Source organism: Pogona vitticeps, chromosome 1 (genome assembly GCF_051106095.1).
Source record: "Pogona vitticeps strain Pit_001003342236 chromosome 1, PviZW2.1, whole genome shotgun sequence".
Lineage (NCBI taxonomy): Eukaryota > Metazoa > Chordata > Lepidosauria > Squamata > Agamidae > Pogona > Pogona vitticeps.
Genome location: NC_135783.1, coordinates 191,685,111 through 191,703,891, shown reverse-complemented (window position 1 = coordinate 191,703,891; position 18,781 = coordinate 191,685,111). Strand labels below are relative to the sequence as shown.

The window sequence follows — 18,781 nt, the reverse complement described above, 5'->3', positions numbered from 1 at the left end:
AAATTACTGCATGTGTGAAATGCAACTATACATCACTATCTCTTAAAGCCAGGTATGAATGTTTTGCTGTGTGAACTCTGTATTTTACCTCATATGTCTGAAGAAGTAGACTTGTCCACATTAAAATATAAGACTCTTTAAGGTGTCACAAGTTTTTTGTCTATTTTATTATGATTCCTCACTACTGCCTTTGCTAGCTAAGGATGCTGTAGTCCACAGTTAGAGGAGGGTCACACTTATTCATCCTTGATTTTGCACATCCCATTTGTAATTGTAAACAGCTTAATTGTTAATTTATAATTGTTTGATTATTGTTTTATTTTATGATGCTTATTTGTCAATTTTATTTTATAATTGTAGTACTGTTTGACTGTTTGATCATGTTGTGAATCACCCAGAGTGGCCTTACACTAGATGGGCAGTATTAAAATAAAAATAAAATAAAATAAAATTATGTGTCACCTTTTTGACAGAATATTTAGCACAATGCTTCTCCAATGTTCCCTCCCTCAAAACTCTTAAGAGTATGGGTTACTATCACAATGTACAAAGATGAATGCACAATCTACAAAGGTGAGGGGCTGAAAGTGATAATGGTCTCTCACAGTTTTCAAAAAAACAAACATTTAACATATGAACAACAATGGCCTGGTTGGAGATTGAATAAAATTCACTGAATTTGACATTCCCAATTAATGGGGCACTTCTTCACCTGCCAAGACACATAAGAAGGATACATCTCAAGACCTTCCTCATTCACAAGGCTTGTGTAGAAAACAATGCTGTTTTGAAAAATAAAATACGTGTCCACAACCATTAGGCACATTTTAACATGGAAAAGGAAACATGTGTGTAATTCAAAGAACATACACAAATCAGTTTCAGTTAATCCATCAATAAATTCGCACCCTGGGCAAAATGCACAAATAAATGCATACTTGAAGCAAAAAATTTGCCCACTTTTCCATGTGGGGAGAAAAACAACCCCAAGCTCTTGCAACCTAATTTCCCCCCCCCCAAAAAAAAAGGAAGGGAAGAAAATGTAGGTGGAATTTGAAGAAACATACAAAAATCAAGACCTGAACAAATATTAGAAATATCCCATAATTAGAGCAAAGAGCACTTTACTGCTTAAGAAGAGCAGTTCAGACTGTCTTGCCATGTTTGTGAGATCACACTTAAAAGGGACTCTCTGCTTACATCCTGAAAAAAACTAATCTTAAAAATATCTCTCCTCTTCCAGACATGGGCTGACTCTAGCATCTGCTTCTGGCCTCAGAGTCTTTATATCCATAAACATGCTTACTGCAAAAGACATTCAAGGATCAAACCAGAGAAGAAAACATTACTTGTAAAACTCTGCACTATCTAGAAGTCAGCTGTGCTGCTTATGTCAATATCTCCCAGAATGCAATGCACATTGCAATCAAGAACTTTCCATAGAAAGCCACTAGGTGGCACTCCATTCCTCTGTTACTCTTTTATCATCATAATCATTTTGGTGCTACAGCAGATAATGGACGTACAACAGCATGACCAGATCTCTGTAGCCAACGAATTACACAGCTCATTCAAATCTACTTGTGAAATTCTGCACACACAGAATCCCACATTCCTTATTAAGAACTCCTACTTCATCACTGGACGCTATCTAGGAGAATTTCTAGGCATAACTGAATGGGAGATCAGCCCTGTCAAGTTCTAGCCTTTAGACCAGTGGTCCCCAACCTTGGGCCTCCAGATGTTCTTGGACTACAGCTCCCACAAGCCCTCACCACCACCTCTGCTGGTCAGGATTTCTGGGAGTTGAAGTTCAAGAACATCTGGAGGCCCAAGGTTGGGGACCACTGCTTTAGACCATTGGTTCTTAACCTTGGGTTACTCAGGAGTTTTGGACTGCAACTCCCAAAAGCCTTCACCACCAGCTGTCCTGACTGGGGTTTCTGGGAGTTGCAGTTCAAAAGCATCCGAGTAACAAAGGTTAAGAACCACTGCTTTAGACCACGGACAGGGTGTGTTGCAGCTGTCGTTGGCCTGCACTTCCATTGGGATTAATGGGTAATCCAGTTCAGCAATAGTTGGAGGTCCACATATTCCCCACTCCTGCTCTAGATCTCGTACGGTCGCTACAAGTCTCCAGTGGGTTTTCCTAGAACAGGATTGCAATCTGGAGCACTGAGAGGAACAAGGACTGTTAGCCTGGAACTGAATTAGCTTGAATTTCCCTGAATGGGGGCCTTTAATATCCCTGGTGTAGGAAGAACTTCGAAGGAGTATCATAGACAGACATGAAACTGCATTCCAAATTCTGGACGCTCTTAATCTGTAGCAGAGAAATTCAGCCATAATGTTTTTCATTTGCTCCTTTGCTGTTGATACCATTACACTGCGCCCATACAATAACTCGAGCCCTAATCAGACATTATTGAATCACTAGCTGTTTTCTTCATGCAATCAACAAGGAGTCTAAAAAAAGGAAGGTGCCTTCCTGCATGTAGACTCTACACACAAGCAAAAAGCCAATATTTTCCAGAGTTCTTACTCGAAAGTAGAGTCTACAGGCAGGCAGGAATCTCTTCAAATTTGCCATCATTTCCATGGAGAGAACGACAGCGCAGGAGGCACTGGGCTCTGTTATTCCTCCCAAACCAAGTGAGTAACATTTTGTAGGGCCATAGAGAATTCAAGAAAGTATCAGGTGCATCCAGTGCACTAATAGACTCATAAAGAAAGTCTCACCAACCAAAAATGATTCCATATATTTTTCGCACCATAAGACGCACTTTTTTCCCACAAAACATGGGGGTGGAAAGTCTGTGCGTCTTATGGAGCGAAGAAAACAGATTATATTTTCCTGTTTTCTTCTCCTAAAAAATTGGTGCGTCTTATGGAAAGGTGCGTCTTATGGAGCAAAAAATACGGTATTTTGTTGTTTCCTTCTTAATAGAGAAGGGGGGAAAGGACACAAACAGCAGTAGGAGAATTTATGGGTTGCACACATGGAAAACAATACTGTTTAGACTTCCTGAAGAATTTCATAAAAGAGGTAAGATGGCTGTATAATAAAAGATTCATCTGGAAGAATCCACGGACCCTGCAATGATATAAGTGTTGTTGGTCCAACATGGCTAAATCTCACCGATAGGGCTTCACACCTGTTACTTCCTGCATTCACTACCGTTTCTCTTATGCTGAAAAAAGTGCACTCACAAGTCCATACTTAGTATCACCAGGGAAATCTCTATTTATTTCATTCTCATAGGGAAGAAGAAAAATATATTCAAACATTTTCTTCCTAGTAAGAGAGGGTTGTGCATTTTTCATATTTTAGAAATTTTTAGGAAACGATTGGGAGAATGGTTTGTCATATATGACCTGTGTGTTTGCACAAAACCTAGCAGCAAACAGCTGCACAACCTATCATGCGGCCCCTTTGCTTTGCGTAAAATATGGGTTTTTAATGCAAAATACATCTTTTTGTGCATTGTTTTTTGCCAATGTAACAAATCTTTTTTGCATTACCAAAACCCACATTGTGTCCCAAACCCACATTGTGTCCCAAACTGTCAACAACATACTGAGAAAGAAAAACAAAATCATGAATGCTTGTTACATTGGCCACTTCATTCCCTGCTCACAAAATCTGCAATATTTCCAGAACTATCCTACTGAATTACAGTCACCAAACCAAATGGAAAAGTTGTCTTTACAAGGGGAGTGGTGAGAGTTTTTACCTCAGCCATAATTTTGCCTGACTACTCATAGACACTCTAGATTGTGGCCTATAAGGCCATGTTGAACTATAACCTCCAATGTTTTCCTTTCTGATTAAAAGAAACATCATAATTGTAGAAATTCAGAGGTGGATGGTGAGGTGTTTCTAAGCAACTTATATACATTTTGGCTATTTTACTTAGCTTGTTTCCCTGCATCACAGTTCTGCTCTTTATGTGGACAATCTACCCACAACACTGCCTGTAGTACCCAACACACAAAACTCCTGAATTTTCTTGAAGCATATGTGATACAAAAATATACTGAATCTAATTCCTGCCAACATCCGTTAGAAACGTTTTTCAAAAGAAATATTAAACTACTAATTCTTAGCTTTCTAACAAACACCAAATTCTGAGTTTTTTAAATTGTCAGGTTACCTGATCAAAGAGCTGGGAATCTGATCCTAAGTTGTTGTTTTTTTACTTACATGCCCAATTCCCTTCAATTGGATTGATCTCCAATGTACCGTCATCATATTTGGAAATGTAACCCAATTCCTTCTCTACTATTTATGGTGTTACAAAAATAGACAAAGTGGTTCTGGCCAGTGGGGGAACTACAGGAAATGGCTCAAGAGGATGTGTGGCAATTTTTTATTCTAATGGAAATTAAATGTTAGAGGATCAGTTCTTGATCACCCTGGGATTCTGAAATTTCTTTGGGAGAAATTACTTATTCTTCTCTCGCCTCCACACTCCTGTAGCTGTGAAATAAACTAGTTTGGAAGAGAGAGAAAACATAAAGAGGGAGAATATGAAACAGAGTTATGGAAGGGACCACACAGCTACTTGTCTCTGGGGATAATTTGGATAGTAAAGGACTGGATCTCCTGTTAAGTGCTGTATGCAGCTCCTTCCCATTTATGCCCCCAAATACTGGAAGCAGCCATCAGACTCCAGTGGTGTCTTCTCCCAGAAGGAAGCTATGCCTAACTATCCCTCTAGACAAAATCTGTCCATTTTGCTTTCTCCCACATTTGAATTTTGCAAATGTTGGGAACTTCTGATCAAAACCAAACAGGGACAAAAGTCTCTTCCATCCTGGTTGCATCTCCTTGAGTAATGTGAGGACACTTCAAGGGATCACGTAAGCTTCCTGAAATAACACTGAACAACTTACAGGTCTTCCTTTTGGTCCTCGGGATCCTCTTGGTCCTTGTGATCCTGGAGGTCCCTAAAGCAATGATGAGAACAGTTATGGACATGCCTACAGTCTTGAAATGAGACAATGGGGATAATGCACCTTAACAATTAAATTTCAGTAACAATCTCTGTCATGAAACATAGCATGGACATGTTGGTAAAAGGATTTGCTCCTTTAATTTGGGGCCACACTTTTTGCTACCCAATCAGTGACATAGCGATTTTCAAATAATCTTTCAGGGATGCTTTCAGAAGGCTACTGACAGTAGCCAATGTGCCCAGAAGCTTCTGTGAAAATCCCTTTGCCCACCATTGTTACTCTTCTCCTGCAGTGTGAAGCTGCAGAAGAACGCTAGGTGTAGCCTAGTCATGCTGTAAGATCATGCAGAACAGCAAGGAATTGCATCAATGTTGGACAGCAGAACAGTGGGTCCCAGAGCAGACTGTTCCATCCTGCCTTCCAGATGTGCTAAATTTCTACTCCCGCCGTGGGCAAGTCTGGTATAAAATATGATCTGGCACCTTCTGTTTCAAGCCAAATTGGTGGAAAGCATGCCTAACTCTTCCTTGGCAAAGCTGATATGGGCGGCAGACTCCCATACGCAACGGTTGACCTTCACTTCGATGGATCTCTGCTGAATTTGGATTCATGAATCTCTATATTTAGCACCAGATGAGGACAAAATAACAGGACCCTAAAACTAATTTTTAAAAAGTTATGATGTATGACAAAATATATGCATATAAGTACAAGAATACTGGATATTTACCTTTGGAGAATTGTTCAGAGATCTCTACACTATACAAGTTACAGCCATTTTATATCATTTTAAGGTCATGATTCCAGAATCCTACAGAGAGGGATTTGCTGCTAATGACCTCTCATGGACTCCCCTGAACTACAGCAGGGAATTCTAAGCAGATCCTAGGAATCCTTAGGACAGAGTCAGGGCAAGTTTAGTTCAGTCCTGTTACTGTGCAGTGTAGATATAACCTCCTTTCTTCAAAAGACTTCATCGTTCTGAGGAGCCTCCTATGGTTTTGGTTTGGGAGATCTGAGGCTACTCTTGTTTTGCTTTGCTTAGTTGCATTCTCATTGACAGCTACTCTTCTAACTCTGAATATATATGATCATTCCTTATCAATGAAATTGTTGTCAGTCAGCATGAGAAAAACCATCACATTCAAGGTTCCCTCTAAGGTGTGTTGCTGCACAAGCAACTCTTCCCCCCCCCCGCCCCCAGCAGTGGTCCTCCTCTTCCGTGCACCTAAAGCAATTGTTTCCATCCCTTTGGTTCCAGTTACAACAGAACCCCAGGTGGTGGGTGGAGTCACACGAGGGGGGGAGCAGAGTTGTGCAAGAGAGAGACGGACCCCTGCCCAGAGGCGCTGAAAATTAAAGGGAATGCAACATTCAAATGCAAGGACCAACACCAAGATGGTGGAGTTTGTTAGAAAAAAGTTACTTAGGGACAGAGAAATTTAGAAAACAGATTCATGGGATAAGCACAAAGTATTTGTTTCTTTTTTTCCATCTTCCCTGGTCCAGCAACTCCCCACCCCAACCTTCCTCCAGATCAGGAGTTCACAACTTTGGGTCCCCAGATATTCTTGGATTACATCTCCCAAAAACCTTGGCCAGCACAGCCAGCGGTGAAGGCTTCTGCGTGTCACAATCCAAAAAAACACACCTTGGGACCCAACGTTGGGAACCATTGCTCTAGATTGTGTCTTCTAAACACAAATAGGCACATGTTTGCACATTTAAACATTCACATGGGAACTCAACAAGTGGGAATACCACTAGAAAACACATTGGGAAACTGGAGTCTTTCTGAATATTATACAGAAACTCTAAATTTAAAGAAAAAGAAGTAGGAAGGCAGATATGGAAGTTATATGATACACCTCATACACAAAACATACAGACAAGATTGATCACACTGGTGATCACTAAGTAGAAGAAAACCAGCTGGAGAAAGATGTAAAGAGTAGCTGCCCAAGATAGGAAGAAAGTGACTGGTATATATAGATTTGGAAAATGGATAATTAAGCAGTCCCTAGAACATGATAGAATAATAGGGAAGCATTGAAAATCTCTTCAAATAATATCAGAGATATTCATTACTTACAGCTGGTCCAGACCGCCCTCTTATGCCAGTAACCTATGGAAATAATACAGACAAGTTTTAATAATCTGCATCCTCAGCATGATTATCATCAGTTATGCCATCTTTCTACAGCAGCACCATAAACATATGGAGTTTCAGCAGAAGCCACAAAAGATGGGAAAACAGTAAGTACAAATGAAAAAAATCACAGAAGTTGTTATTTTAGGGACACAGTAATTGTCCATTCTCCCATACTTCCCTTGCATGCCCCCACATTTCATAGAAGCCACATCCCACATATGTTGGCTCAGTTCTTGTTGAGGAATAGGGGACTCTGACAAGATGCTGTTGGCATGGGACCTCTGTAAACAGCCACATCATCCTTACTGTCACTTCTTATCCTCCTTCTCTGGACCCAACATGCATCATCATGCAGAGGAATAAAGTAGGTCAAGCAGGGATGACTGCTCTTTCTCCTTGACCCTGTCATTGCTCGCTTGCTGAGAGACAACATGTCAAAAGACAGCTGCGTTAAGGGCTCGGCTGGTGGCCTCCTGGAATGAGTTGCTCAATAATACCAAACCTTTATTCAGTAGCAAATCCAAGCTCACGTATTATCTGAAGCAGACCTGACATGACATTCTGCAGAAACAGTGGACTTTCTACACCTAAATGTACAAAGGAAGCTGCAGGATGAATGTGGCTGACACTTCCAGTTCTATCCTAGTCGTAAAAATATGAGTTAATGTACGCTTGTGGGATCTTCCTTAAACCTCTCTCTTCTTCATAAGCTTTGCCCCCTACTTCAGTCTCTCCCAGTATTAGCAGATATGATACAGCTCCTCTCCTCATGGCTGTCATCTCTCAGGCAGAGCAGGGATGCCAGGTCTGAGGAGAGATATTCTGTAGAGGTCACCCTTTACAAAACTCATGACTCTGATCTTCCAGATCTTTTACAACCACATGCTGCAAAAGTGCAACAGATCTATGGAACCATCCCACTACTTTGAATCAAAAATTGAGCTAGTGTTCATCATGCCTTCCCTCTCACACATTGGTAAAAAAAGTCAATTTCCCCCTTTGCTCTACTACCTATTGTTATAAATCCAGTTTGTATTAATGGTATATTCCACTGCACACAAGACAATGAACCCTGGCTTATCTCCTGAATTCCATTTCTCTTTGATTCAAATGCGTACGATTTCCCCCTTATCCATGTGTATAGCCCTATTTCATTGTTGCCATATCCACTCAGCCCAACATGGAAAGAGGCAGGCACCTGGCTCCTTCACACTCTGTTGGCACTGTCTTCCTGAGACAGGCAACAGGAGGTGTTCCTATTTTCACATGAGCCATCCCCATGAGCAAGGAACAGAAATGAAAGGAACTGGTACATCCAATGATAGCAGCAGTCAACATGAGAGACCAGGTCTCAGGATGTAGAATGATGTAAATAATCTTTACTCTGATTTAAAAATAACTAATGCTCATTTTCATATCCATACAGGCAATATCATATCAATGAATATGCACTCAGTTTTTCCTGGCATGATCTTTAAGGTCTTAGTGCTTTAGATCAGTGGCTGCACCTGGCACAGACCGAATGAGCTAAGGAAGTTTTGTTTCTAAAATCTTGGCACGTATCACAAAGGTTGTTATCAATTCATATTGGTTGACTACCACTATTAGAAGTTGTACTAATGAGTATTAATTATAGACAGTTACAGTTGTCCTAAGTTTGGTGTTTACAAACTAATTCATTTTTAATTTTATATACATCTTTTGAAGAAGGCCTGTGTGCTGAAATGCGCTTAGTATTTTAGAACCAAAATAAAGATTATTTACATCATGCTACACCCAGGGACCTGGTCTCTCATTTTGACTTTTCCCATGAGCACGAACACTGGAAAGCTGGGGTTCTTGCTTGTGTGGAGAGAGTCTCTTTGTGACTAGCAGATCACTGTGTGAGGAAAGGGATAGTGGTGGGCAGGGCCTGCCTCCTCCTGCGCTGAAGTAAACAGATAGAGTACACACTAAATAAGGCTCAAGTGCTTGTGTGACACAACGCAGCTCTTAGAACACTACCTTGGATGACGTGTGCTCTGAACCCGTTTACAAATTGTTATGCCACAATACATATTGTCCATCTTTAAAACTTCATCACAAGACTGTTTTTCATGGAAACCAGTGAAGAACTATCTGTGTTTTATTCTAAGCCATCTTTGGGAGGGTGAATGGTACCAGAAAGAAGGATGCAATGCAAAATAAGGATGTATGCCATAGGAAGGCAAAGCAGTAACTGTAGGGAAACAATCAGCTATTAAAATTTTAATGTTTCCAATAGCAAAAGCAATGATGTTCATTGGGGTGACAAAGCTTAAAGGCTGGACCTCATTTGGACTCTTTGCAGGCCAGATGGGAACGTTGTGGGTTTGAGGAGCCTCCACAGGGGAGGGTAAGAAGAGTTTGATAGGAACCCATTTTCACTGATACATAACTTCCTAAAACTGCTTCTCAATGACAAGCAGAATGGCAACCCAACAACTTACCACTGGTACAACTCCAGGTTCTCCTTTTTGACCCTGTAAGACAGGAAATGAAATTCATCTGTTAACGGAATATTACTAAAGCTTTCCCTTTTCAGCATTGCACATTCCACATAAAAGGGTATAATGACAAGCTAGCAGGAGAGCTAAAAGCAAACACACACAAAAGCTTACCTAAAACCACCCAAGGGCCTTCCGTACCATTAGAACGTGCGCCGTCATTTAATATTGAGGACAGACCCATCCTGGCCATGTCTATGGGTGACAGTGTTTCTGCTGGAAAAAGCTAGCAAAACACTGTGCACTTTTCTCGTCCATCACATTTTCTTCATTAAAAAAATAAAGTAAAATCCAGCAGTCTCTCTGTGCTCCAAAGGGACTACACAGCCTCAAACAGCTTCCTCTTTTAGATACACCTTTCAGTTCACCACGATTTAGGCAGCTACAGCTTGTGCTTGCCTGTGCTGTGAGATCTTGCACAAGGACTCCATGCCAGATCACACTCTCTTCCCCAGTCTCTGAAGTCGGATGACTGGTGTATGGGTCTTTCTCCTTTGCGGCACCTTCAGGATTCATCTTGAGGTCTGATCTCCTCCAGTAATCAGAACTGAACGCTTGTTGGGGAGAACGCAAGCCATTTGTATCACAGGATATAACTACACTAGGGGATGGACTAAAGGAGAACTCCTCCGTTCTTGCTGCCATGGGGCTCCCAAAACGACTACAGAGAAGGGTGTCTCTAGCTGAGATCCTCTTGCTCAGGGGAGGGTACACATGACCTTGAGCGGATGCCCAATGCAAAGTTACAAGTCAACCTGTTTCGTAGTCTTCCCCCACCTTCTCAAAGTTTTCAAAAATGAAGCAGACGACAGCAAATGGGGAAGAGGAGAGGGGAATCCTACTTACTCGCCTAGCTAGGGTGTTGGAATACTTATCTCTGCTCTTTGTTATACGCACCAGGTAAAAGTTTCAACACCCATGGCGTTGGGCTGCCTATCTCAATGGTTCTGAAAGCAAAATGGTTCTCTTGCTCTGTCACGGCTTTGGGAGTTCACAAGTTCACGCGCTTGCCAATTTCTACTGCCTTTGTAAACCCCATGCCCTATTTCTGTTGTGCTCCCCACAGGAAGACCCACCTTGCACCTATGTTCATATTTTTTCTTCAAGCAGCAGGTGGTTATCTTCTCAGCCCTTCTTAAACCTTGGTTGAACCTGCCCTTTCTTCTGCTTGTGATGGTTTTTTAGAGCTCTGGATTTTTTTATGTTGTTGTTATGCTATGTTTCATAAATTATAATTGTTTTATTTTTAGCTGCTCTCAGAATAATTATCGAAGAGAAGTGCAAATATTTTAAATTGTGCAAATATTGTAAATTTTTTTTTTAAACTGGGCCAAGCATCTATAAAGTCATCTGGCAATGTGGCAGAACTTCACTGTGTGCTCAAAAACCACGCACACCACAGAAATCCTAAAGACCTGATCCTGCACAGCCACTGCAATGGTAGGAAGTATAAAGTAGCAAGATGGCTGGCATAGCTCAGGGGGTTGAAGCATGTGGTTACAGACCCAGAGGCTATGAGTCCAAATCAACATCGGACCTCTTGGCAGAAGGGCCCGATCAGGTAATCCACAGCATGTGTAGTTGAGAGCATGACATGCCCTGCCACCTGTGCATCCTCAAGAAGCGGCTGAGTGTCCACTCTTCGGGGTTAATACAATTGTGAGAAAAGTCATATTTATAGTCCCTCAAGATTCATTGAACTGAACACAACAACGGAAGTTATCTGAAACATTAAATGAGAGGAATGAAAACATTAAGGCTTACCTTACGACCTCTACCTGAAAAAAAAGAGGAATAAAACAAATCAACACTGATAAAAACTCCAGCACTTCCATATAATAATGTCCATGTTAAGTATTTCACCATGTTTTGTAAGCTACATATATTTGAACATGGGAACAGATCTTTTCAAGAGTGGCTAATGACTGGGAAGGGAGACATCCCCCAACATTTTCGGGGGAATCACCTCCTACTTCAAGAGCTAAGGTTTGTGATAGTTCATGTTACGATGTCCGGGCATACATGCAGGATGGCCTTGTGTGTATGAACTGCTGATGGACCAGACTATGGTGTCAGCTTCAGAACAAGATGCTGAACAGCACCACCATTCACATAGTTCAATTCCCCACCTCTGCTTCCGGAGCATCCTCTGGACAAGTGAGAAGCTGTTCTCTAGGTGGCTGCCTGGTCCATAGGACACTAAGAATAAAGTGAAGAAAGGAAACAGGAATGCCAGGGAGGCAGCAGGCCTACAGGCTAAGCACTGGGAGCCGGTTTAGGATTCAAGTTGGCCATAGCAAACAGGGAAGAACATATGAGAGCTATGGCAGGGGAACGTGTAGACCTTCAACTGTGATGGATGGCAAATTTCATTAAACCCTTTTGGTTGTTTAGGATGGCTAGGGTCGATGGGTAATGAAGTCTAACAACATCTGGCAGGCCACACTTTTCTATCTTTTGTCTCAGAAGGTCAAAATTGGGAGTTATTAGCTATTCCTCAAGCTAGCAAATTGCTAAATTCATTATGAATATAACTTTTCTCCACCCTGTTCTTTCTAGTGCTAAGACAACAGACCGCATAAACCTCAAGTGGTCCAACTCTCCTGGAAGGCACTGGGTCGGGGGAAAGGTTAGAAATATTTCCTGTTCCCTCTTAATTTTACAATTGAACTCCATAACACCTCAAGTCTGTGCACTTTTATTCCCATTTTGTTCAGTTAGGCCTGCCTCCGAGTAAATGTGACTCTGAACCTCGGCTGCCACTTTGCACCTCAATACCCAGGAGCAGTTTCACTTAAGGGAAAAAGGAAGACTTATGTGTGTGTGTGTGTGAGTCCCAGAGAACAAAACAAAATACAAAGCCTACAGGCAAGCAATACATTTATGAGAACCAACTATAACTCTACAGAGTGTGCATGCTTTCAAGATATCAAGAACTCTTCATCAGGATAGGCAATAAAAATAAATCCTCTCTTTTTTGTATCACTTCAACTGGTGAAGAATTCTGAAGAATTCAAAAGCCTGCATATACCTGTGGAACCACAGTTGCTCCCAGTAAAGGTACTACCTGCATATGAATTTTTTATTTCATTTTTTCTTAATAGGGCTTAAATCTCAGCAGGCAGGCATAGGACTGCATCATTAATCCGCTATTTCCTGGTCTTAAAACCCTCTTTCAGCATTAATCTTCTACTTTTCTGTATGTCATGGGTCATTAGATGCAAGCAAAAATATGGTAGCAAGCATGATCGTTCAATTAAAACATCCCAAATACTTTCCCCATCATGATACTATCTGACCTCACAACGGCGACTGCTGACAATAGTTAAGTATTTCTTATGGAGCCATTCTAACATACACATGCTAATTTTTAGCACTCCAGATGTGAAGGCCCAAGACCCCGCCTCCCCCCCAACCAATAATTAAATTATAAAAATCCTCATTTGGCCGAACACAGCCCCATGTTTTTAAGAACATTCAGGCACACCACAGCCTCAACACCATTTTCTTGCCTCTTGGGTGAGTGAGTGAGTGAAATGCACTATCCTTTGGCCTAAAAAAACCTCTTAAAGGCACTCCAGACATGTACCAGCTGCTTCGTAAAGCATGTCTTGTCTGGACTTATTGCTTAATTAGAATCAACTAATTCTACACCCTTTAGTCACCCTCCTAAGAAGGCACCAACACTCACCTACATGCCAGATAAATTTGCGATTTTTAAAAGCACATTTTCAAAAGTTCACACTACGCTGGAGTAAAATGTGCTCACTGAGCCCATGAACATGGGTAAGGCTGGAATCCGATCCAGAATGTACTCAGGAGCAAGTCTCAGCAAACTCAATGGGATTTCTTTCCAAATAGATGCACACAGGATTTTTGCTTCCAGGATTAAGGAATGCTAGAGACTTTCTCCCGCTACAGATTCCTTCTCCTGAAGCTAGTGTTAATTTCAGTTTATGTTTCTCTGAGCGTACAAGGAAGTGAACTGTAGTGCCAAAACTTCCATTTAAAAGTTGGACAAATCAGTTTTGTTTAAAAGACTCCAAAACTGCATGGTTTTAACTTTGGAAGAAAGTACTGTTGGATAGTCTCTATTGTTTATAGTTGTTTTTTGCATTTGAAAGTGAGGGAAATCCCTTTAAAATATGTACAGCAATTAAATAACTCCATAACTTTTCCATGACTTGGTAGAAATTCTATCACCCAGCTCCTCACTTCACCATGGCAGTTTTCTTTCATAATGCTTACTCAGGAGTAACTCCCATTCCACAAAAATCCTTCCAATGTTACTTTCACTTTTATTATTATTATTAATCATAGCCCTGGCATTGTTTTCTGCTGATCTGATGGAGTAATGGGGATACCCTCCTAAGGCACGGAACATGAAAATACCAATAAATACCACTGCATGGTCTCTGAACATCCTCTCTTAAGCAGAATGTCCTCTCCTTAAAACTGCACACTTTAAGGAGCAATCTTAAGCAGTAGGAAAGAAACAGACATCTTAACAGTGGAATGGCATAGGCAGCAGAAGTTGAAGGGAAGCAAGGGGGAGTAACATTGATGTGTTGGCTGCCTCCAATCTACCTTGGGAAGGAGAGGTGGACGCAGAGGACGTGGTTATGTTGCACACTCTCAGATCCAAAAACCTGAGGTATCATGGGATCCCCCCACTTCCCACCGGTCTTATTAAGGGATAGCTGCTTGCCCTCTTCTTTCTCCAAGGGGGCAACGTGACCTAGCCAGCCACTCCATGTGCTTCAAGGGTGTTCAGGCATATGCTGTTCATTGCAAGAGGCTGGGAAAGAATTTTTTTTCATGTCAGATGGATTTCTGCCTAGCTGGGGTGCATTATTAGCTGGCTGATTGTTTGCTGCTATGCTTCACTGCAGTGTAGTTTATTCTTTCTCTGTCTCTGTCCAATAATACATAGTAAATCGCACTAAAGTAAGCCCACTGAATCAATGGGGATTTAGTCAGTCAACTCATCTCTACACACCATTGTTTCAATTGGATCTACTCTAACTGTAACTTACTATACTAAGTTAGCACAGACCCATTTGAATCCATGGAGTTTATGAAGGAATTGACTCACCAAATCTCCATGGATTCAATGGGCCTATTCTAGTGCAATTTACTACACTAAGCAACAGAATTACGGCCACTGATTCTGACATATTACATGTCAGAATCAGTAGCTCGTAGAGATGGGCACGAACTGGTTCGTCCCAGTTCGTAAAGCCAGCCGCACAGGTGCTCCTGGTCCCTTTCCCCACTTCCTCAGAAGATCAAGCCACTCGGCAGGCCCAGCTTGCTTATTTTTTCCACCTCCCCAACTAATCTTCCAGTCACAGGCATAGACTTCTCTGTCCCGCCCTTTTGTCTCAGTGGGAGATCAGCCAAGAGGGTGGAGCAGAGAAGCCTGAGCTGTTGCCGGAACTGGCAGATCTGGCGAGGGGGTGGGGAAAAAAACAAGCAAGCTGGGCCTGCTGAGTGGCTGATCGAGCCAGAGGGGTCAGGGGAGGGGAGCAGCAGCACCTGTGCTGCCACCTTTATAAGCTGAGATGAACTGGTTCTTGCCCATCTCTAGTAGCTAGAGTTTTGAGGGACTAGGGTTTGAGGTACGAAAGGTGATGTACTTGTCTACATTTTGAAATTACATGGAGGCATTATGCTATTGGATCCACTAGGTAAGTTCTCTCTATGCTTTTGCATAGTCATTCCAAATTCATAGCATTAGCAAACTGGATATTATATGTGCTGTTCTTCTTCCTCCCTACTCTTTCACATTAGGCTGCAATTCTCAATAAAACTGCCTCTGTTAATACTGAAGACATACAGTCTGGACTCCTTGCATCTTCCATGCAGCAAAATGATGACCGAACACATGCAAAATTGTCTCAGGCTGGCAGCAACCTGACCCATTTGTCACTAATCAAAATCAAAAGAAAATTAGGAGTTAGAAACGGATGTGCTGGAAGAAGACATACTTAATGATCCATATTCCAATACAGTGGTGCCTCGCATAGCGAGGTTAATCCGTTCCGGATTAACCTTCGCTATGCTGAAGCATCGTTGAACGGGGCAGGGATTTCAATTGGAACGCATTAAACATGGTTTAATGCGTTCCAAATGAGCCAAATACTCACCGTTCAACGAAGCTTCAGGATGGCCGGCAGCCATTTTCGCGCCCTCGCCTCGCTTAACGAGGGCGCGAAAACGCTGCGCGCGGCCATTTTAGGCCATTTCCGGGCTTCCGGCGGACATTTTGGCCGCCGAACAGCTGGTTGTCGGCTTCGTTTTGCGAAGATCGGTAAGCGAAACGCTTACCGATCTTCGCAAAGCGAATTGAGCCCCATTCAAAAGACGTTAAGCGATCGCATTAGCGATCCGAAAAAACGGATCGCTATGCGATTTCGTCGTTATGTGGTGCACTTGTTAAGCGAGGCACCACTGTATAAATTTTTGTGCAAATTCATATATTCATAAATTCAACCAGAGCCAATGTAGAATGAAGTAATGAGTATCTTTGGATATCTGAAGGGCTGTCATGCTGAAGATGAGTAGAATAATGGTTGTTGTGGGTTTTTCGGGCTCTTTGGCCATGCTCTGAAGGTTGTTCTTCCTAACGTTTCGCCACTCTCTGTGGCCGGCATCTTCAGAGGACAGCACTCTGTGCTCTGGTGTAGTTGGCTTGGGAGTTGGCAGAATACTTTTCCATGGCTCCAGAAAACGGATTCCAATTATGAAAATAAAATGTTAACATAAGGAAGAATTTCAAACAGTAAGAACTGTCAAGCCATGGAAAGGACTCCCTTGAAAGGCAACGGACTCTCCCTCATAGGAGGTTCTTCAATGGAAGCTGGGTGGCCATCTCTCAAGTCACTTTAGCTGGGGATTTCCTGCATCCATAGGAGGTTGGATTCTATGACCCGTGAAGTCTCTTCCAGCTCTATAGCTCTAAGATTCTATGAATACATGTAAAAGAGACATGGACTAGAAACTGATGGATACGTATGTCCATCTCTATAGGCTCAGTTCCTTCTCCTCACATTTCTGGAAAGGCAAGGCTACCCAACTTAGGGATCCAGACATCAATTATGCTGCAGGCATTGCACATACACTCCCACTATGTTTACTTCAGGAGGACTATAAACCCACAGAGATTATCATGGATTTTTTTTTCTTTTAATTTCAAAAATCCCAATCGATTGACTATTTTAAAGCAATCTTACCAATAGCACCTTCGAAACCATTCCGGGCTGTGTGCGGACACACAGGGCAACACTCTCCAGGGGGGACCTGTGGGTTTTCGCACTCCAGCGCTTCAAGACACTGGATCTCATCGCAAAGAGTGGCTCCGTTGTCACAGACGCAAATCTGACACGCGGTAGGCTTCCATATATCCCTGTTCAGATACATCTGTCCATTATATGTGCAAGCAATTTCTTCACCATCCAGTTCTACAAGAGAGAGGAAAAAATGAAGAAGGCATGGTTAATGGCTTTGAATTCCTGCTCATAAAGCAAAACTGGTAACGCAATAAAATGTGATGTAGTGTTGTGGAGGGGCATTTTCTATTGTGGCACCCACCATACGGAGCCATTCCCCTATTGAGAACAGGTGGGCTGTTCAGGATGTCTCCGCCCCCAGCTGAAGACTCAGTGTGTGATCAGGCATTTTTCCGTTCACCAAAGTCAGTCAGTGATTTTAATGACTTTAATTTGATATGTCACTGTTTTATTGTTCTGGCATTGATGGGAGTTTTTACATTCATTGACTTTGATTCATTGTATTTTCTGGGTATAAATATGAAATTTGTCAACCAGTTTGAAGTTTCTGTATTTAAAAAAAAAAACAACTCATGAATTAAAGTGCCTCTTGGCAGTGCTTCTGACACACTCCCAGAGGAAATCATGCAACACCACTACAATCTGAAGCCAGTTGGCAGCCATACAGCATCCTGATGGGTCCGTGATGCAACTGTCTGCAGAAGAAGCGAGAGAGAACCACCGTGGCGGTCCTCCAGTGGCTCCTTGCATCCCCTTTGGTGACGATGTGGTAGACGCGAGTGGTGCAAGCAAGCCCTTTCGAAGCTGTACAGACAGAGACCGGACACAGAAGCGGGGCGGGGCGGGGGGGATGCATATCTGCTCTCACAGATGGAACAAACCATTTTTGCAACTGGCAGAATCACATCAAGTACAATAAATTCCATGGGAACAAAACCAAAACCAAAAACACCTCTGTCCTAGAGAGGTTGCCTTTGGCTGTGTTAGATGGGACTCGGCACTCTCCTCATGCACATTCTTGGCTCTTTGGAAGGAGATGAAGGAGGGAAAGCTTAAGAACATCAACTAGCAAGTTCAATGGTAAGTTTGAGGGAAGGTGTGATGAGGCCTTCATTCATTAAACTGTAATGATATTAGTACAAATAAGTATGTTCACCATCCAGAAAGTGCTTTAGAAAAAAGCAGTTCTGAATACAATGGTCATGCCTAAGTCCCAAAGGCATGGTTTAGCACAGTTATTCACTTTCTATGTATAGAAACACAGATATGCTACTATGTATTAGAAGAACTAGGCATTCAAGAGAAAACTGAAGAACCATCTGTCAGATCACCATAAAAGGACCTCTCTTATGAGGAAAGGCTATAGCATTTGGGGCTTTTTCGTCTAGAGGAAAGGCGCCTGAGGGGGGACATGACTGAGACATAGAAAATTATGCAGGGGATGAATAAAGTCGATAGAGGGAAGTTTTTTCCCCCCTCTCACGCAATACCAGAACCAGGGGACATCCACTCAAATTGAGTTTTGGGAGAACAAGAACAGATAAAAGAACATATGTCTTTTCCCAGCGTGTTGTTAGTCTGTGGAACACCTTGCCACAGGATGAGGTGATGGCATCTGGCTTAGATGCTTTTAAAGGGGGATTGGACAGATTTCTGGAAGAAAAGCCCATAGCAGGTTACAAGCCATGATGAGGATGTATAATCTCCAGGCTTAAAAGGAAGTTATCTCAAAATGCCAGATGCAAGGGAGGGGTATCAGGAGACAGGTATCTAGTTGTCTCTTGTGCTTCCAGAGGCATCTGGTGGGGCCGTTGTGAGATACAGGAAGTTGGACTAGATGGGTCCTTGGCCTG

At 42.2% G+C, this 18,781-nt stretch overlaps 1 protein-coding gene across 1 annotated transcript in view; it reads right to left on the bottom strand.

The window, feature by feature from the left end:
* COL5A2 (collagen type V alpha 2 chain) overlaps positions 1-18,781 on the bottom strand; it is a 201,602-nt gene that overhangs the window by 82,852 nt on the left and 99,969 nt on the right. Inside the window, exons 2-6 of the mRNA XM_020802855.3 lie at positions 16,872-17,099; positions 11,401-11,414; positions 9,580-9,612; positions 7,052-7,084; positions 4,897-4,950 (exon numbers count right to left, since the gene is read on the bottom strand). Of these exons, the coding sequence (XP_020658514.2) occupies positions 4,897-4,950; positions 7,052-7,084; positions 9,580-9,612; positions 11,401-11,414; positions 16,872-17,099 (362 nt within the window). The remainder of the gene's footprint in view (positions 1-4,896; positions 4,951-7,051; positions 7,085-9,579; positions 9,613-11,400; positions 11,415-16,871; positions 17,100-18,781) is intronic.